Here is a 21,125-nt window from a genome sequence, read left to right on the forward strand (position 1 = left end):
TCCCCAGAGGAGCATCACCACAAACTGAACAAATGTATTTCATCCTGAGATTCTAGCAAACAAACTGAACAGAAATATGCAGCAAACAAAATCCAAGCAGTTACAAACTCAAGCAAACATAGTGAAATATACATGGCAAGTATCCATAGCTGAGAAACAACTGCTTTCCTCAGAAGGTCTCCTGACGATGCTTTGAAGCCTGGAGAGGATTATGGCATCAGCAGAATGCGCCCATTTTGCATTTCCATCTGCAAAGGTTTTTAAGTAATGAACCTTCACAAGGCCCCAGTGAGACAGGTAAGTATTTTAAGCCGCCTCACAGAAAGCTAAATTGGCTACTGATTTGGTAAAGCTGATGCCAGAGCAGATATCGGAAAGCTGTAGTCCCAAAGGCACTGTGATACTTCTGAGAACTTTTCTTCCCTGCATTGTACTTTATTCTTTCTACCCTCCTCCTTTGGGTTCAGCGAGGGAACACAGTGATGCTACGGCTGATTTTTGTCACCCTATGAAATCCACAGAGCTGACTCACTCCAGCAGAACATTTAGCACTACAAGAGCTATCGTGATGAGCAGGAAGTGGCTGACTTTAAGGCACTGAGCATAAAGCATGAAAGAGTGTTGCACTCTGGGCTGCAGAAAATGCCTCCCTTCACTTGAGATTGCAAGTCATTTATCTTCTACTGGAGTACCCCTTCCTGGTGAACAGTGCTAGCAGGGGAGCCTGCTCATGCTGTGTTAAAACCAGTTTGTTGGAGAATTCAGCCAGGATGTCGACTTGTCCTTCTCCTCCCCCTAGGGAAGATCTACACAGGGTTTAAAGCACTCTCTTGTTTCCAAACCCTTTCTTGTTCCCTCCTATAGGAAGGGGAAGGCACAAAACCTTCGTATGTGGCTTGGAACAGTGTAAGGAGACTGCAAGGCAGCAGGCAGCAAAACACGTGGCTATTCACTTGGGCAGTCTATCCTGATGGATGTAATGAGACTATTTGCAAACATAAATATAAGGTTGCGTGGAAGTACTGGGCTGGAGCTGTGTGATGAGCCTTTAACTTTATTCTTTCTTAATATTCAAATGGTTACTTTGCAAGCTATGCTGAACATCCCATTATCAGTGCTTATGGATGCTGTTTCCCTTCACTGATTTGTTAATTAAATACTAAATTATAACAGGCAATGCATCACTGCTGATCAATTCATGTCTCAAGTCCTCTGTGAAACCCTGTCAGTTCAGAGTTCATGCCACCAAGAAATGTTCTTTTCTTTGCTATCCTACTTTCTGAGAATGCTTTATAAAATAAATGTGAAAGCAGGTGATACTGCATAGCTTCTGTCTTCAACACCATCCTTGTGTTAACAGTTCCACCTTGTGCAGCTCACAGAGGTGGTAGTCACTAAAATTGCAATTATAACATCTAAAGTGGTGGGATTATTTTAAGTACTAATTGAGATTCATTTCCTACTCAGATTTTGTCATAACAACTCTGTCTTCTTTCCCTTCTTTATGGAGAAAAGACTGGTGAAGCCACATAAAAAGAAACTCCTTCTTACAGACATTGATTTAGTTAACATTATTGACATTTAAAGATTCAAATGGCATTACGAAGTATTTCTGCATAGCAGAACTCTATCAATTGCCTATCTGAGAAATGCATTACAAGTCTGAACTAATCCTGCATTTTCTGTAATGTCAGCCATCATATGCATCTCGCTGCAAGATCTGAGTGTACAAAGAGAGAGTGGACTTCAAAGAAGAATATTTACCCCAGTTATATTCTTTGCACTGTATCGTCATTCTTTCCTCAAGAAACAAAGAGATGCTGTCACTCTACATAGCTAGCTGTTGTAGCCATAACTACTTTCTCTCACTTTTCAGTACCGCAGCTCTATGTGTGTCTTCAGAACACGTATTTTGTTGCTGGTTTTAAGTTAAAAATTGGTCTGTTCCCTGAGGCTGGAAACTGAAACCTGCTTTTAGGGGACTCCTGTTCCACTGCAGAGTTTGTAACGGAAGATGACACTGACTGTCCAGGGACTTTCTTTTTTCACCTTCTTGGTATAGTGCTGGGGGATCAACCACAACACAGCATGGCCCCACTCTGCACTCCCTTCTCTCCTGAGACCTGGTTCCTGCCTCTCTTTCCCCCCACAGCTGAGTGTTTCTAGCCTCAGCACAGCGAGTCCTTCCCCAGAATGCTTAATGCTGCTGTGGAAACTGGTGACATTGTGAGAAACTGACATGAGAGGTTCAGATGATACTGCCCGTCATAATGAAAGGGTCTCACGCAATAAGTCACAGAGCCTAAGCAAAACAAAAGAAAAAATGACCTCACAACGTAGCCTCTGAAAACTAGGCTTTTCTATTTTTTTTTTTTTTTCCTAAAAAGCACTAAGAAAATGTTGACTCCTATGTGGAACAAGAGAAGCAAGATTTAACTGCAGAATAGTGTCCATAGATCTTGCCCATGGGGCCCTTTTCACACATGTAAAGCCCAGAGGACAGATTCATCCAGAGACATTTTAATTTTTAATCAAAAAATTTCAGGCTGAAATATCATTATTGTAATTGGAAATGGTTCCATTTAAGCTAATGAACTGTTCTTGAACTGAACAGAACAGCATAAAATGCTCTTGGTTCTTTTATAAAATAGTAGGAAAACTACTTCACTTATAAATCAAAATGCTGGGGTGTTTGTTAGCTGCCATCTTATTTGCTGGAGCACTTTTATGTCCTAAGGTTGCACTGTTATCAGCTCCTAACATGAGCTCAGGCAAGGAAGCTTTCTTGAATCATGTCAGCCTTTTAAAGGGTTCAGAAGCTGAGTTTTTCTCAAGATGCTAAAATTCACATTCAACCTCTTACAATTTCGAGAAAAAAAAAAAAAAAAAAAAAAAAAAGTAATTATGGAGTTTGCTTTGGCTGTTCTTTGCTTGTTTGTTCTATTATTTTCTTGCTTCATCTATGTTCACATTCTATCCATTTTTTTTCTTTTATATTTTTATAGGAGATGCTGTTTTGATTGTGTTATTGTAGCATTCAAAAATATTGCCTGTAAAAAGAATAATGTATCCTTTAGTGTGAAACTAGCTGCTTGCATAGCAATTATACGATAAGCCATAGAGGTATAAATAAAATCACAAGCCTATATTTCCATTTATTCTGTCTTTTTAAGGACTTTAACAGCTATTGAGAGCTCACCAGCAGGTAGTTCAGAGGGGTCGATACACGCAGTTCAAAGACTTTGCTAACTTTCCAAGGAAGCATGGATGTTTTCAAGCATTTCAATAGAGAGTTCCTCTTTCCAAATATAACCCTACAATAAAGATCTATGTAGCATGTACTTTCCCAGAAAACATCTGCACAGAACCATTCAGACAGTTTTTGCCACTGACTGCACTAGGACCAGGGTTTTGGTGTAACTACTAGTTTGCATTGTCAGGAATGCTTTTGCACGTGCTTTCTCTGCAAGCCAGGAGTCTGCTCAATGCATTAGCTGGATCCGGAGAGAAAGCAGCAGTACCTATATTTAATCAACATTGTTTTGAAGAGCTCAGCTTCCCTACAGTTACCATATACCATCTAGTGATACAAAAGGAAACTGCAATTTCTAATTCATTATTCTTTGAACGAAAGATGACAACAACATATTTTAGATATTTTGCTTTCCTTCCATTAAAATAAAATGTAGTCACGATAGTGCTATCTCTAATAGATTTTCTATCAAAAATCTTGTGACGCCAGCTAGTTTTCAAGATGTAACTTCTGAAGATGTCTGACTATATGAGAATCTCAGCTTCAACTAAAGTAAAAACAGTCATTTTTATAACTACAGAAATACATTTTAAAAAGGTGTAAAACTCAGGGGCCAAATTTAAAAGAAACTCAAAGTCTAATTTTGTTATTTTTTTTTAAACTTTGTTATTTTGAAGATCATTTTTTTAAAATACTAGATTAATATTCTCTGTTGATGGGAAGGAAGTCAAAGAGAAAGAGTTCTTAGTGGTCTTGAGACTAGGATACAAGATTCACTACTGGGAAAAGCAGGCTTTAATCCTGGAAACTCTCTGCATGGAAAACTAAAGGATTTAAATACACTGAATTATAGGGCAGTGGCTGTTTTGTTGTCATTATTGTTTGTTTATTTGTTTTTTCTGCTTGTCTGCATCACCATACGGACGATTTCAATTCAACAGCAACATATACTGTGATCGGATTCTGACAGATGGGGTAATGGAAAAAGTCAACGTTTACTTGGTGGAAGAAAATTTTACCTTGCCTGCCAAATGGGACAATAAAATAAATTTTTGTATGCTGTGTAGATTTTTTTTTATTGCTATTAAATGAAAGCAAAACAATCCGGATCTCTCCCTGGGAGTCTGCAGACAGAACGGGTACAGATCCACTGAGAGTCACAAGTCAGGAGAACTGAGAAATGAAACTCACCCTCAGCTTCTCCCATTTCTGCTCCTCAGCATCATGCAACATTCTTTTTTTTGAAGCAAAATGGGAATGCTCCCATGACTAAACAACGCAATCCTTCCAAACGTATGAAATAGCAGTGTATTTGCCAGGCATTGCTACATTTCTACATTATGTAAGCAAAACACAAAAAATGCACAAGGTAAAGTAGTTGGATTTCCATATTGCGCAGCAATATGATCCCACGCTCTGCAAGAGTTTAGAGGAAAGGAGTGCAGTGAGTGATAAGCAACAGGGCTTCATAGAACAGAATTGTTCTCAAAATGCAATCAGCATTTGTTTTTAATATAGTTGTGTTTTGGAATTCAACCCTCAGCCCATCCTCTGGCCGCTAGGAAAGAGCCCAGGGTTCACTGTCACTTGAGCGGCACAGTGGAGTCTTCACAGCTTCTGTTCTGTACAGAGGGTTTGCTGAAGGTGCAGGGGTGTGGACAGGGGGACATGATACCATACATCATCCACTCCTTTAGTGCTAGAATAACTTACAGCTACTCTGAGGTTCCCAAATCTGCTTTGATATAAACTGACTCAAAACCACAGCAGGAGGAAAATGCTTTCTCCCATCTGTCTCTAACTGTGCCAAGTGCAGCAAGGGTCAAGCTCTTGGTAAATATGAGACATTGGTATATCTGCAAAGGTTTATATAGTATCAAGTACATTTGAAGAACCAGAAGCAAATTTTTATAAAAAGAATCACTGAAATATGGATTAATAGTTCTCCATTGTCAAAGCAGCAGCAAATATTAATGGCGTGTAGACACTTACCAGAGGAAGCAGTGTCTTTTAATGACTAATCTGGTGAATCTACTTTTCAAGCCACTGTATTCATTAATAATTTAGTGGTGAGCATCAGACATCAATTCCAGATTGATGACACCGTAGACAATGGTAACAACAAAGAGACACATACGGGAGAACAGAACTGTGAAGGAAGAAGATGTAGAAAGGCAGAACTGAGGTGTTTTCATGTGTTATAACAAACAGGTATGAACTAATATGCATTAAGGAAACCATCACTGGAGTAGATGGGATGTGTCCGTGCAAAAGGCACTAGCACAGAAAAAGATACCATCTGCACTCTGACTGACATAAAAGCTGGTAATAAGGACTGTTTATAGTGTAGGTAACATTTTAGAAGGTATAATCTTACTAGATCTTAAGCAGATCATTTCTTATCCCTTTATTCCAAACTCTTCAACTAGATACTTTTGTGTTCCTTATTCCTTTAGTCCAGTGAGGTGTAACACATTTAAAAGTCTTTGGTTACCAGCTTTGGCACAATCTGCTATTGCCTTTAACTGCCATTCATGGAGTGGAAAATAAAATTGTGCATTCACTAGTACATTTTCTCAGTCGATCTGCAGTAAACTGTCACAAACCTCCTGAACACAGGCAGGGACTTTCTTCCCCCCCTAAATATAGTTTTCCAAGGTGCTGCTTCTCTTATGAAGCTGTATGCGATGACAGTAGCTGTGCTTTAAGTTCCTATATCCCCCGAGAACCCTGACTTGCTCTCCTTATTCAGGTCAGATTTCAACTGAAACCAACATGAATTTGGCCTCAATAACTTCCACAGGATCAAGGTCTGGTTTGGTACAGGATTAAGCCTACTGCTGGTGAACAAACTCACTGCCAGTAAAGGACTTTTCCTTCTTTATAATCTCTATTCTTTGGCCCAGCACCAAAAAGACCTTTCTAAATAGCAGGATAGGTTACGGAATCACAGAATCACAGAATTGTAGGGGTTGGAAGGGATCTCAAGAGAGCATCATGTCCAACCTCCCTGCCAAACCAAGTTCCCTAGAGCAGGTTGCCCAGGTAGGCATCCAAACGGGCCTTGAATATGTCCAGGGGAGACTCCACAACCTCCGTGGGCAGCCTGTTCCAGTGCTCCATCACCCTCATCATAAAGAAGTTCTTTCGCATATTGGTGCGGAACTTCCTGTGCTCCATCTTGTGGCCATTGCCCCTTGTCTTGTCGCCACAGACCACTGAAAAGAGGTTGGCCAAATCCCTCTGTCTCCCACACTTCAGGTGTTTATACACATTGGCAAGATCCCCTCTCAATCTTCTTTTCTCAAGGCTGAACAGACCCAGGTCTCTCAACCTTTCCTCACAGGGAAGATTCTCTAGGCCCCATATAATATTTGTGGCCCTCTGCTGGCCTCTTTCCAGGAGATCCCTGTCTTTCTTGTACCAGGGAGCCCAGAACTGGACACAATACTCCAGGTGAGGCCTGACCAGGGCAGAGTAGAGGGGGAGGATCACCTCCCTTGACCTGCTGGCCACGCTCCTTTTAATGCATGCCAGGATCCCATTGGCCTTCTTGGCCACAAGGGCACAGTGCTGGCTCATGGCCAACCTGTCGTCCACCAGGACCCCCAGGTCCTTCTCTTCAGAGCTCCTCTCCAGCAGCTCATCCCCCAGCCTGTACTGATACATGTGGCTGTTCCTTCACAGGTGCAGGACTCTACACTTGCTCTTGTTAAACCTCATTTGGTTTCTTCCTGCCAATCTCTCCAGCCTGTCCACGTCTCGCTGAATGGCAGCACAGCCTTCTGGTGTGTTGGTCACTCCTCCCAGCTTTGTGTCATCAGCATACTTGCTGAGGGTGGACACTATTCCCTCATCAAGGTCGGCGATGAAGATGTTGAACAAGACCAGACCCAGCACCAACCTCTGGGGAACACCGCTAGTCACAGGAGTCCAGGAGTCCCAAGGGGGAGTCTTTGAAGCAAAGACTGAAGCAAAGAAGGCATTCACTATCTCCACCTTCTCAGCATTCCCTGCTACCAGGACACAAATGCCAGGTTGCCACACGGATGTTTGTCCTTAGATACAATCATGTCACATTTCCTAAAAACAGTATGAATTACAGCCAGGCCATTCTAGGCTTTTATAAATAACTCAGCAGCTTAACCAAATGTTTTTATTTTATAATTACTGATTAAATTTAGAATTCAGCATTAGATCTGTGATATCCTGTGTTCTCTGATACCTGTGATTTCTGTGTGTTAAAACATGAAAAAGTGCAGCTGACAACACTTCTAGGCCTAGCAAGCATTTGATGAGACAATTTGCTCATTTAGTTATGTTGAAAGATTTAGTTTTGTATTTATGTGGAATGAGTACTCTGATGTATTTGGCCTCTCTTCCTAGTATCATCAACTCCAACTCCTGGCTCCACATAGGTCTACCCAAAAATTCAGACCATATGACTAAGTGCACAGTCCAAACACTTCTTGAATTCTGACAGGCTTGGTGCCGTGACTACATAGCTGGGGAGTCTGTTCCAGTGCGCGATAGCACACCTCTCAGTGAAGAACCTCTTCCTGATGTCCAGCCTAAACCTCCCTTGTCGCAGCTTGACACCATTCCCTCGGGTCCTATTGCTGCACCTCACTTTTGTTCTTTTCTGTAAAGAATAGAATTAAATTATCTAAAAAAATGTTAAAAATAAACTCAGGGCACAGGATGGGAGGTGGAGGGCAGTCCCTGTGGGCGAGGGGCAGCCTTTCTCTCTGGCAAGCCAAATGGCCCGGGGGAGCCAGCCTCAGAAAAGGGGCCCTCAGCCCCCACAACCCTCCTCCTTGTCCATGTGAGGGCATCTTCCAGGCCGCTCCCAACACAGCTGCCTTTGGCCATGTGTGGGCCACTCCATTACAGAGGCTTGCTGAGGTCACAGTGGCCACCACTGCCCCGCCCCTGATCCAGGTCCTATAAACCAGGACCCCTGCAGCTGGCCCACCACTCGCTGAGCTTCTAGGCACTCTGACAGCCAGCTTGTGTGGCAGGAAGAAGTCCAGAAGCAGTAAGGCGAGAGGCAGGCCTCCTCGGTGTGAGAGGACAGCAATGCAGTCCAAGGAAGCACCGAGAATGAAGGCACCTAACGAGAAGTGTCATGGGCAGAGGGGCAGTGCCTGTGGCACAACTGACACCAGTGCCCGAGGTACCTCTGGCACACAGCCCATAGACATTTACAAGCGGTACCACTGGCACTGCAATGATGCAGGGAACAGGCCGCCCACTGTGTCAGCCACACAGTGACAGGGGGCCTGGGCCTTCCCAGTGGCACAATGGCAGCGTGGGGCGAAGGCAGAAGTGTCAGGCAGACATCCACAGGGAGCAGAGGCCTGCCCATAGTCCAGAACACAGTGTGGGACCCAACTGTGGCTGTAAAGCACACAGCAGCATGAAACCCACAGATGGAAATCAGCCAGACAGTGGCATGGGACCTAGGGGTGGAACTGGGTGACCCCCTGGTTCGGCACCCTGGCCCGAAAACATTCTGGATGGAAGGCATCCCGTTTGGGCAGTCCCAGGCAAGGAGTGGCTTATCCTTCTGCCAAACACCGTGGGGCCCATGCAGGTGAATCCACCAGCAGATGTGGAGGAACCGATGGAAGTGGATCCACCTTGGCCAGATCAGACCTGCGGCTACCCCAGCATGTCTTCACTCTCTGTCATCCGAGCCCACCAACAGCGTCGCAGCACTGCCTGGAGAGCTCCCTACTCGTCACGCAGGCTCCATCCCAAGCATTAGCTTGGACCTGCCAAACACCACAGACATCCTGCAGGCTTACCTGCAAGATGTCCCAGCAATTAAGAACTCTGTTGCCAATTCTCAGGGGTTGTGTGAGTGCTTCTTTCCCATCCCCCAGCCCTTGTGCAAGAGGTGGCATCCCTTCTGCACAGAGCCTTGAGGAAGAGCATGAGAGAGGAGCCAGCTTCTTTTGGGCTGCTGTGCTGGGGTGACAGGAGGAGTCCCTGAGGGCCACCATGCTCCTTTAACATTTGTGAAAATAGACTGAGGGGTAAAAATAGTAGTGTGTAAGCAATTATAGGTGGCTAATTTCTTATATTAGGAGTGAGTTTCTATACCTGAGTAATTGACAACGACAGACATGGAGAAGGCTGAGGTACTCAACAATTTCTTTGCCTCTGTCTGCACTGGTAGACGGACTTCCCAAGTCTTTAATTTCCCTGAACCCATAGATGGAGGTTGGGGGATCAAAGTCCCACCCACTGTAAGTGAAGAGCAGGTTCAAGACCACCTGATGAATTTGAACAGGTACAAGTCTACGGGACCTGATGACATGAATCCCAGAGTCCTGAGGGAACTGGATGATGTAGCTGCCATGCCTCTCTCCATAATAGTTGAAATGCACTGGCAGTTGGGCGATGTCCCTGGTGAGTGGAAAAAGGAAAATGTCATTCCCCTACTCTTCAACAATTAAAACAAAGAATTGAACAATGAGCACTACTCTTCAACAGTTAAAACAACTAGGAGACATTTCTTCTTGGAAAGGGTGGTCAGGCATTGGAACGGGTTGCCCAGGGAAGCGGTCAAGTCACCGTCCCTGGGGGTGTTGAAGGAAATCATAGAATCGTAGAACATCCCGAGCTGGAAGGGACCCACAAGGACCATTGAGTCCAACTCCTGGCACCACACAGCTCTACCCACAAGTTCAGACCATATGACTAAGTGCACAGTCCAAATGCTCCTTAAACTCTGGGGCTTGGTGCTGTGACTACAGCCCTGGGGAGCCTGTTCCAGCGTGCAACAACTCTCTTGGTGAAGAACCTCTTCCTGATATCCAGCCTGAACCTCCCCTGTCGCAGTTTGACACCATTCCCTCGGGTCCTATTGCTGGTCAGTAAACAGAATAGGTCAGTGCCTGCCCCTCCACTACCCCTCGTGAGGAAGCTGTATCTCCCCTCAGCCTCCTCTTCTCCAGGCTGAACAGGCCAAGTGATCTCAGCCTCTTCTCATACGTCTTCAGGCCCCTATAGGCCCTTCATCATCTTTGTAGCCACAGGAAGATTGGGCCTGGTGCATAGGGACATGATTGTGGGTGACATTGGTAGTAGGGTGATGGTTGGACCAGACGATCTCGAAGGTCTTTTCTAGCCTTAATGTTTCTGTGGTTCCATCTGAAGTGATACATCGATTATTGTTTCACACCATGGTTTATTTACGGTGTACCTGCAGAAAACACGCCTCTCCTTCCCGTACGCTGCCTCCAACGCAGCAGCCCCAGTTTTGGGTCAGCCCAGCCCCCAGCTACACCCGGGTCCTGTCCCAAAGGCAGTAGGCCAGAGGAGCATCCAGCCCTCCTCGGGGCAGAGCTGGGGCTGCGACTTGGGGGAAGGCTGGACGGGGTGCTTAGGGACGTGGTGCTTAGGGACACGGTGCTTAGGGACGTGGGTTTGTGAGTGACACCGGTGGTGGTGGAGTCGGACCAGATGCTCTCGGGGGTCTTTCCCAGCCCTAACGCCTGTGTGGCTGCCCACAAGCAGAACACGGCCCCGCCGCCATGACACCTCCTCGGGCTGGGAGGCGGGGGGCGTGGCCGTGCCACCCCCCGCCCCGTGACGCCACCGGCGCGCGCGCCCCTCCCCTCCCCTCCCCTCCCCTCCCCTTACGGCCCCTCCCTCCCGGTGGCGTCACGGTGGCGCGGCAGCCCCCCCCCTCCCTCCCCTCCCCGCCCGTGACGTCGGCGCGTCCCGCGGCGGCGGCAGGTGGCGGAGCGGCGCGCGCCGGGCCCGGCCCGACCCGACCCGACCCGGCCGTGCGGGTGAGTCCCCGGCGGCGGCACCCCGGGGGGACGGGGGGGCTCCAACGGTCACCAACGGTCACCAACGGTCGCCAACGGCCGCGCTCCCCCCCCCCCCCCCGTTCCCACCCTCCTCCCCGCGGCGGGGCCGGGCTGTGCGAGGCCCGGAACAAAAGGGCAGGCCCCGGGGTGCCGGCGGGGCTCCCCCCGGGCCCGGCAGCGCCGTGGGGAGGGAGGCGGCGGCCGGCGGTGGGGCCCGGGGGGGCGGCGGTGCCGGTGCCGGTGCGGGCCCTGCGCGGCCCGTCGCGCTGCGGTGTTGGTGTCCGTGCCGGTGTCGCTTCGCTGTGAGCCCAGCCCCCGGTCCCGTGCCGTGAACCGTGCCCCCGGTGATCGCAAGGGGAGGGCGCTGCGAAAAGTTGAGCCTTTGTCGGGTCTGTGGCAGGAGAAGCGCAGCCTCCCCTACCGCAGGGGATTGCTGAAAACAGGCCTGGAAGTGCCTCCCAAAACGCGTCGCCGAAAGCGACCTGCCGTGACAGCGCCCAGCGCCCGCTACGAAGCCCCGGGATCGATTTGGCCGCTTTGAGTTAATCTTAAATCCCCTGTGCTGGCCAGAGCCCGCTTGGCAGCGCCCTGTGGCTGATGCTGTGGTTGCTGTCCGAGGGAATCAAAGTGCCGATTGTTTAAATCGCTACAGTGCGGAATCTGTGCGGGGAGAAAAGAAAAAAGTTCTTTTTGTTTCCTCCCAAACCCGCTGCAGCAGTTGGGGTGTCGGTCACGCCGTTGTCATTTGCCGAGAGGGATGGAGCTGCAGGATTTCAAGGCAGTTTGCATGGTGGGCCCTTGGAAATGGTGGAAGTAAAAACCTTTATTGGAATTGATTTTCCCCCCCTCCTTTTTCTGTGCATGTTAATCTCTCTCTGTTTAAAGATGTTCCTGTGCTTACTTTGTGTTTCCAAAGCATTGATAACTTCAGATGAACCCATTCTTGCTTTGTTTCCCTACGGCAGCTTTGACACTATCAGTTTTGTTTGAGAAAGAAGCTAATATTTTGCTCTCTTAAATAAAATGAAATATTTACTTCAAATTCAGTGCTCCAATTGTAGCATAGGACAAGAAGCTCACTTTGAATAAATATGCAGCAGTTCAATAGCAAAATGGTTGACTGTTCTGCACTTGACTATTTTTCTGTGGTTTAGTTCTAAATCTATACAAGGTGTCTTTTGTTTTGTTTTGTTTTAATTAATGTGTAATGGCACTGCATAAGGAATGACAGGGAAGTTGAGCCCTCATGACATCTCTAATTTCCCAAAGATACTCTAACTTTAAGAAAGAGGTACAGAGAAGTCACCGTGGACAGGAGACAGGTTATTTATCTGCTGTGCATTGCCTGGTGATGGTTTGAAAAATATCTGAAAGGCTCAGTACCTTTAGCTGACACTGCGTTGACAATAACAGGCCTTCAGCTGGGAGAATGAGTTTTTTTCCCTCACCTTATTAAAAAAAAAAAAAAAAAAAAAAAGGCAAAAATCTTCCCTTCTTTCTTTCCCCAGTGTTTGGCTGATGGTGGCTGGTAGGGAAGGACAGAGTTCTATCCCCTGCTTCCACCTCCTTCCACCCCGCCACCCCCAGGAATCGAGGTATGAGATAGGGAGCTTGATGGAAACAGTCAAGTACTAAACTACATAAAAGCATTTACCGTTTTTATTTTGTAGTGCTGCACCCATTGATTTTTCAGCATATGGGGACACAAAGGATTAGCTTGTGGTAACTATTCTAAGTAATCTGCAGAGTGCTGTAGAATTTATCATTTGAGGCAGGATTTAAATAAGGCTGTAGGTAACACCACATTTACATTCAGGAGCTGGTTTCTTAAATATGTGCATTTCTGGGATACTTTTTTTTTTTTTTAATTATTATTGCTGTTTTTCTTTTCGCTCTGGTCTCCAAAGCAAAAGAAAAATGGGGGAAAAAAAAAGTAGTTTGGGCTCTGATAGGTTACTGGGAACCTGATGGGTAGCAGTTAACTGACAAGAAAGGTTTTGTTCCATCTTGGTTTAGTAAGAGCTCGACGTTTTTCTCAAAGAAGACCTGGGGTCACTGTTGGATGGTAGCTCAGGTAGGAGGTCAGCCACTTTGGAGTCATAAAGCTGCATGGAAGAGGCTGGCACAACTTCTCCCAGCAAGCGTCCCTGGAGACTTCCAAGGGAACAAAGAGCAGTCAGACACCGCCTGAGCCTCAGCGTGGGAGGAGCTGCTGGCCAGCTGCTGATGCCAGGTCGGTGCCAGGTCGAAGCCCTTGCTCCTGGGTGGTGGGATTGTCCTGCATCCGTTGCGTGTTGAATGCACGTTTCCAAATCCACGTGTGATGGGACGTGTGGGTTTAGTCAGTGCGCAAGGGGAAGGGACTCTTGCAGGTTGCCACAGTTAGCGTAACTCCCCGTACGAGGTGCTCGTCTAACGTAGGCAGTTAATTGCTACGTAGAGAACACGGCTCTTAGCCACTTAACTTCAAAGGAGCAGAGTCCGGGAAAGGGTGTGTGTAACCACCAGCGTCTTTTATCCCGTTTTGTAAAGTTTTCATGGCTGGCTTATTACATAAATAACAACGTAATGAAGAGTAGAGGTTACCTGAAGTCAGTTTGTGAACTAGTTCTTTTTAAGAGCTGTGCAGCATTTAGAAAGTTGCCTTACCATAATCCCATAATTATGCCCTAATTGGATTCTTCCCAGTATAATTACATGCATCGTATATGTGCGTGCATTTTTTTTAGTAGGAAATCTGTCAGAGCTGACCCAGCGTCCTTCTCCCATGCCCACGTAACATTTGATGTTAGAATGCTCCACCTCTGACAGTGGATTAGAGGAGGTAGCAGATAAAACCTGCAGAAGGAATAGAAAGCCAGGGTCTGAGCTGAAGGGCTGGGCACCACACCCACAGCATCAAGCTTGTTGCAACCATCTCTTTGATCGTAGCAAACACGGTATTTGGTCTGAGTGGATTAGTAGAGCCAAAATTTCAGTGTGATTGCAGCTCTCCATTTCAGATTAATGTATGAAGAAAGGGGAAGTTGCTGGATTGATGAGGGGAGAGCCATCTCCCTTTTGAAGGGGTGCTAGGACAAGTAGATAGGCATGTTCATTTTTGCATTTTTCCTTTTGAACGTTTGCTAAAAATAGCTGGACTGAATGCTGCGTGGAGCTCAGCTATAAGGAAAAAAACACGTTTGAGTAATTTATCTTACACTGGAGTCATCTGAACATTTCAATCTGACATTATTCGTGATAAATGTTCAGTCATTTGATGGACCATAGCACAGAACACCGTAATACTAAATGCTCCATGTTCTTTCTGAGACTTACCACTCCTTGACTTTGCTCTAGTCTGTGCATAAATCTGATCTGCACCACGTTTACACCAAAACGATTCTTTCCTTGAGCAAATTGAAATCAAATACGTGACGTTCTTGGGTCTGCTTCAAAGCATTCGTAAGTGTAAGATTTTGCAGCAACTGAAAATTGTAATTCAAAATGCCTGAGAAACATCTTGAAAGCGACAGCCCAGAAGAGAGGAAGATACAGCTGTATGGCTCACCAGTCTTCCTACATACGATTCCCAAAATACTTTCTGTAACTAAGGGTGGCTCTTTCAGGTCGAGACCTTCCTGTTTAGAGCTTGAGAACAGGACAGTGAAATCTTGGTGGTCTCCCTGCTCTTGCCCAGTTTGCAGATTCCTACCTGCCTACTGTAGAGTTATTTAGGTAATTGTTAAGACACTGGTTTCTAGTGACTGTTCTGTATTTGTGAAATGAATTGGTTCAAATTCTGGCTGGTGACATACTGCAAAATGTATTTTGGCTGACATTAACTGGTAGCCTGAAGAGGGGCATGTTACCTCAGAGTTGCGGAGCCTGAACTACACCCTTGTCCTCTTTTTCAGAGATCACACGTATTTGTTTCAGGATTGAACCTCAGAAGCACTTGGCACTTCATAAAGAGGGCCGTAAGCTGCAGACTGCTTGAAATGTGGACAGGACCTAGGGAAATCACCTGTTTGTATGCATTGTTTTCTCCTCAAACATCCCAAAACAGCCCTTGTTTACAGACAAGATACAAAGCTGGATAGGCCTTTGGAATAATATGATATGGCTCTTTTTAGATACAGGTTTAGGATGCTGTTGTTACTTGTTAAACTCTCTGAAAACAGGAAGTCATTTACTAGAGATTAAATATGCACAAACGTAACATACTCCTAACTTTAGTCTCGTTTCTCATTTTGTCTACATGGTTACTTTATGGAAATGAGGCATTAACTTCAGATGTAATAAGATAATTGCCTTTTATAATACTTTAGAAAAAGATAATTTGCATAAGTTAGACATCAGAATAATAGACATCAAACTGTAGGGCAAAATTGGCAATTGCAAAAAACGCAACAATGTCTGATGGTGTCTGCATCAAGTAAATTAAAGGATAGTTATTTCTTTTCTGTAACAGGACCATGGCATTGGGTTTTGTTCACTCATACCTGCGTACAGTGCTGTTGTAATGGTGATACTGTTTGCTTTCCATTAGTGTGCAGAGAAGCTGAAACACTGCAGTGTACCATTGGGCAGGACAGACAAGGAATGAGCCAGCCTTGGGAAAGAGGACCTGCCATCCTAGTTGGAGCCATCTGAAGAGAGGACATCTTAGTCTCGTGGCATGCGTCAGTAGAAATTACTCTGAGAAAGTAAGCTGCTGTTGTTTTGTTAATGGTCTTGCATGTGTCAGCTCATTGACAAACTGCTTAGTTGTAGCTGGAATTTGATCTGGAGTCTGAAAAATTACTTTTTGGGGTAGCGTTATGGGAATTTACTTGCTCTTTGGACAGAGTTCCAGAAGGCCTGGGGAATTTTAGTATAATTTTTATACATTACCTATTCCATACTTTGTGTGTTGATGAAGGCACTCTAGGCTATGCGTCCTAAGCTTACCAAATGAAATGTAGGTTTTAATATTAATTAAAAAAAAGAGAGAGATAATAGAAGTGAGATCTGCCAAGATTGTAGACCAGCTCCTTCACAGTTGGCTTTAGGCTGTATTTATGTTAAAATGTAGCATTCAGATGCTTGTTGTTCCCTTTTTTATATCTGAACTGATGATCCAAATACTTCAAATAATTTTATTTTTAGAACCTGTCACTGATTTTAATTTATTCGATAATGTAATTTTCCCTGTTAGCCAAAATTAATAAAGTAACCCATCTCTCCAAAAAACAGAGGTTAGTATTTGAAAACCATTTAAATATGAATCCTTTTTTGATTAAATCTTGTTATAAAATATTACTGTTAATTTCAGGGAAAATACTCTGCGCTCAGATTTGTTTAGTTATTAATGCCATGAAGCTGGAATGAATGTGCTCCCACAACCATAACTTAGCAGAATAGCAGCTCTAGATGTTTTTCCTCTTTTCCAAAGGGCTTACCTGTTCGATAAAAATCTACGTATATATGCCCTAGTACTAATTTATAGACAAACTCTATGAACTAGATCTGATACTTAAAAAGATAAACAATAAAGGATTAATTAGTATGTTCTTTTAGAAACAAAAAGTGAGAGCCTCAGTTCAGTTGATCTAAATCTTTAAATGGATAATTGTCCTGCATTCTGAGCACATGCAACTGCAGTTGTGCTTGTCTTTTATTAAAAGTTTTATGTTGCGGGTAGTGCTTGGTTAGAGATAAGGGTATTCCTCTAGCTGTATTAATTTTACAAATACTGTCTTCCTCTAATTCATTAAAAATCAGTTAAGACTTTCAAAATAAGGCATTTATTCCTCCTTTCCGTTCATATGCTGCATTATTAGCTTGATCTAGTAAGGAATCAAAGAACCTTCAAATTAAAAGGTGACGTATTTAGCACAGCTCAAATATTAATGAGAAATCTCACACTGCTTTTTGTTTACTCATGATACAGCGTAATACATTTACTCATAATAGTAACAATACCAGAATTTGATTTGTCAAAATGGGTTTCATTTTAATCCCAGCAGTCTCCAAATTCTTAATTATTATACACAAATTATATAGAAGTTACTTATCTTCATGTTGTTTTTATATTTTCTTTGAAGAGGATAACCTTATAAAACATATTTAGGGAAAAGAAGCCTTTTGTAAAACTGTAGCATGGAAATAAAAATCTCAGCTGCTGTGCCTTTCTGCACAGTAGTATGTCATTATGGGAACACTTGAAAATTCAGATCTTTTTTCCTCAGCCATGGTTGGCACAAATTAATCAATACATGGATTTCTCTTTCAGCTCTTCTGTTGTGAGATAGCGTTTGACTTGTGTTCGTGGGTATTCTGAAATCTGAATAGCTTTTCTTCTCTCCTTTTTCTGATAAGTTTCTCGTCATAAAAACCTAGTTTTGGTGTAAAGTTCTGCTTCCAAATATAACCTGGAAAGTGTGAAGTTGCCAGGGAGCAACTAGTTCACAACACTTTTAGAATGTGTCTCACATGTAGATGTGCACAATAAAGACAATTACCAGGTGGTAATGCTGTCTGTATCTGCATGCTGACTGAAGAGCTAGTATGCATATTTGTTCTTAATCTCAGAGAAGGAAATTCAGATACAAAGGTGGACACAATTATATGCCACTTCAGAAAAAAATATATGAACAGTAGAGCTTAAAAAAAACGACTTGATTAAAGAAAGGCATTCCTCTTTCGAGGGGAAATTACAGTAACAAGGGAATGGGTAGCATATAGAGATACATTATTGTAAAGATAAATATAGACACAGAAGCATAAATCTTTTTTTTTTTTTTCTAATCCCAGCATGCGTTCATAAGATGTATAAAGCAGTGGAGGCTTTTACTGTAACACGAGGGATTTTCTCTTGAGGTAACGTGTTTTACTAGAAATATGTCTAATACTGGAACAGGCTGTCCAGGGAGGTTGTGATACCACCATCCTTGCAGGTTTCACAAAAGTCAGCTAGACAAAGCCATGACTGATCAGATCTGATACTGGTGGTAGTGCCGTGTGGAGCTGGAATCTGGGCTCCTGTGACCTCTAATGGTCCCTTCTGGCCCACCCTTCTGTGATGCCTTTGGATGAACTAATCTCTGCTGTTTGTGCAAAGAGGACTAGTTATATTGAAAGGCTATTTTGCTGAGTGTCAGCACCATGCTGCCAAATTCCTTGGAGATTTAAAATGAAAAAGGCACATTTTTAGGCCCCATTCCCCCAAAGCCCGCTCTTCTCCCTCATTTGGTATCTATTGGTTTGTTTTGATGAGAATAAAAGAGAACATAAAAGGAAAATAACCATGAAAAAGACTGTGAAAGATTGCCATAGGTAGAATGTAGTCTAGCAGGCGTTTTTATTGTCTAGGCTAGAATATTTTGCCTATTGAAATCCTATAAAATGCCAGAGTAACACTGTAGTTGCTTACAAAATTTCTGTTTAATAACAGAGATAATACATGGCCAGAAAAGGCACAGGCAGTGACTTCACAAACGATCATGGCTGCATATTTCATCTCCTGTGATAGATACACTGCCCCTTCTGCTTGGCTGGAACAATTCCTTTTGAGGTACCCTCAGCTAGATCAGCAAGTTCACCTGTTTTTTAGGAAAGAGAAATCCAGGATAGCTTTTGAAAAAGCCACCTGTCTTCAAATCCATTTCCTCCTGTAGCCCTGTGGTTGTTACGAGCCCTGTCTGAGGGCTGGTACGCTGTGGTGACTTAAGAAACAGCAAGTGGGAATACTCCAGCCTGGTTCTGCTGCTGGGCATATTTTGTACTATGGAAACCTAGCCTGAAGTACTGTTCTGGTAATCCCCTAGTCAAACTGATGATCACCAGTACTGTACAGATGGATTGTTTTGTGGGTAGGTCACCTCTTGAGAAAAGAATCATAGCCTCTTCAGATTTTCTGAGGAGTTTCCAAAATAACAGGCTGGCTGGACACTTCGTAGTACCTTTAGGCTGCATAAAGCTAGCTGATGAGCACTGCTTCAGAAAAAGGACAGGAAATGCCAAAGTTTGGCATGGTACTGTGTTAAAAATGAAACAAAAGATTCAAGATCAGCGATTGGGGGGAAAAAAAGAAATCTACCAAAATTCAGCTTAGTTTGTTGACTCAGAAAACAGAGTGTTAACCTATCCCTTACTTTAGAAGTTGAGCTTCATAAATGATACCTCATCTTAACGCAAGGCAAGTGTCTCATTCTGTGGATGGTGAGGTAAGGTGCCAGTTTAGGTTGACACAGTAAACTGATTTACATCTCTTTGATCTTCTGCAGGATGGCTGGCTGTGGTGAAATAGATCATTCGATCAACATGCTTCCCACAAATAGGAAGACAAATGAGTCATGTGCTAATGCAGCACCTCCCCTGACAGTCCCTGAATGTGCTATCTGTCTGCAAACGTGTGTCCATCCAGTAAGTCTGCCTTGTAAACATGTCTTCTGCTATCTGTGTGTGAAGGGAGCTTCTTGGCTTGGGAAACGATGTGCACTCTGCCGGCAGGAGATTCCAGAGGATTTTCTCGACAAGCCAACCTTATTATCACCGGAAGAACTCAAAGCAGCAAGCAGAGGCAACGGAGAATATGCTTGGTACTATGAAGGTAGAAATGGTTGGTGGCAGTATGATGAACGTACCAGCAGAGAGCTGGAAGATGCCTTTTCCAAAGGTAAAAAGAGCACTGAAATGCTGATCGCTGGGTTTTTATACGTAGCAGATCTTGAAAATATGGTTCAGTATAGGAGAAACGAGCATGGACGCCGCAGGAAAATAAAACGGGACATTATAGATATTCCAAAGAAGGGAGTGGCTGGGCTTAGGTTGGACTGTGACGCTAACACTGTCAACCTGGCAAGAGAGAGCTCCGCTGATGGTGCAGACAGCACAGCGACCCCGGGGGCTGCAGCCGTACAGCCCCTGGTAGCTGTTCCTGCTAGGCCCCTGCCGTCACTCGATGGTCAGCTGATGAGTCCTTCAACACCATCGCCTGATGCAAGCGCTTCTCTAGAAAACTCTTTTGCCCAGTTGCAAATAAATGGAGACAGTATGGCCGAAAGGAGCCATAGGGGAGAGGGGGAGGAAGACCATGAATCGTCATCATCTGGTAGGGTGCCGGCCCCTGACGCCTCCGTGGAGGAGACCGAATCGGATGCTAGCAGCGATAGCGAGGATGTGTCTACCCACCTCCAGCAACAGCCATCCTCTGCCCAGCAGAGACACTTGAATGCCAACGCAAACCAGTCAGGAGCGGATAGACCAGTGGCAGGGGGAGGGGTGGTAAACGCAAGCGTAAGGTCTAGAAGGCCGGATGGACAGTGCACAGTCACTGAAGTTTAAATCTGGAGCCATGCGATTGAAAAACTCAGTCCCGTATCTGTAAATTTTCTGTCCACATTGGCATTGCACTCAAACCTAGCAGTGTGTTTGGTGGGAGGGTGGGGTGAAGGGGAGAACCAGATCTGGCCTAACTTAAGTCTCTTTAACGTGTCTCAGCTGGAAGACTAAGTGTAAGAAACTGGGTCATCCTATTAATGGTTTGAAAGCTGCTTAGCAATACCCAGTTTTCTTGAAAATGTCTTGTGTTTATTTTGTAGCATCTTCCCCTTGGAGATACTCGGTCCCTTTTTGGCCAATGTATATCTACTGTACAACTTGAATTGTTTTCATTATCTGACTGTTGCATTAAGTGTCTTACTACTTTCTGCATGGATTGATGTATGAAAAGAACACTAAAGCAATGTGGGAGCAGGCAAGATGTTGGGTGTGAGCAGGATGCTTAATTTAATGTGAGAAAAAATAGATGTGAGTTTGGAGTTAAAATGTGTTTTTACTAGACAAAGAGCAATCACTTACCTTCCTTCAATGGAAATGTAAAAATGCTGTTAACTTTCGTTGCAAATTCTTACCTATACACTTCATGGCATTTTCATGGGCTTTGCCATCTAGTCCTTGTAGTTCTGTTTTTGAGGTCTTTCTTGATCTGTCTCGTTTTTGTTACGGAATTTATAATTTAATAAAACTACATTTTACCAGTAACAATCTTAGATATGTCTCCAGTTTAATTGAACTTCACT

General features: G+C 44.4%; 1 protein-coding gene across 12 annotated transcripts; it reads left to right on the top strand.

Moving 5' to 3' along the window:
• The first annotated feature begins 10,961 nt into the window (after nucleotides 1-10,961).
• RNF146 (ring finger protein 146) lies at nucleotides 10,962-21,095 on the top strand. Of its 12 annotated transcripts, none has more exons than XM_082756815.1 (6): nucleotides 10,962-11,058; nucleotides 11,480-12,674; nucleotides 13,096-13,312; nucleotides 14,976-15,091; nucleotides 15,611-15,767; nucleotides 19,329-21,095. In XM_082756815.1, exon 6 carries the CDS (start codon nucleotides 19,330-19,332, stop codon nucleotides 20,386-20,388), a length of 1,059 nt encoding a protein of 352 aa, XP_082612941.1. In that variant the 5' UTR covers nucleotides 10,962-11,058; nucleotides 11,480-12,674; nucleotides 13,096-13,312; nucleotides 14,976-15,091; nucleotides 15,611-15,767; nucleotide 19,329; the 3' UTR covers nucleotides 20,389-21,095. The 12 variants fall into 12 exon arrangements, with proteins under 12 accessions (XP_082612941.1, XP_082612947.1, XP_082612946.1 ...); XM_082756814.1 differs by lacking the exon at nucleotides 10,962-11,058 and having other exon boundaries at nucleotides 11,085-12,674; nucleotides 19,329-19,467; nucleotides 19,555-21,095; XM_082756820.1 differs by lacking the exon at nucleotides 11,480-12,674 and having other exon boundaries at nucleotides 10,985-11,058.
• The last annotated feature ends 30 nt before the right edge of the window (nucleotides 21,096-21,125 follow it).

This window comes from Aythya marila, assembly GCF_965140915.1.
Source record: "Aythya marila genome assembly, chromosome: 3".
NCBI lineage: Eukaryota > Metazoa > Chordata > Aves > Anseriformes > Anatidae > Aythya > Aythya marila.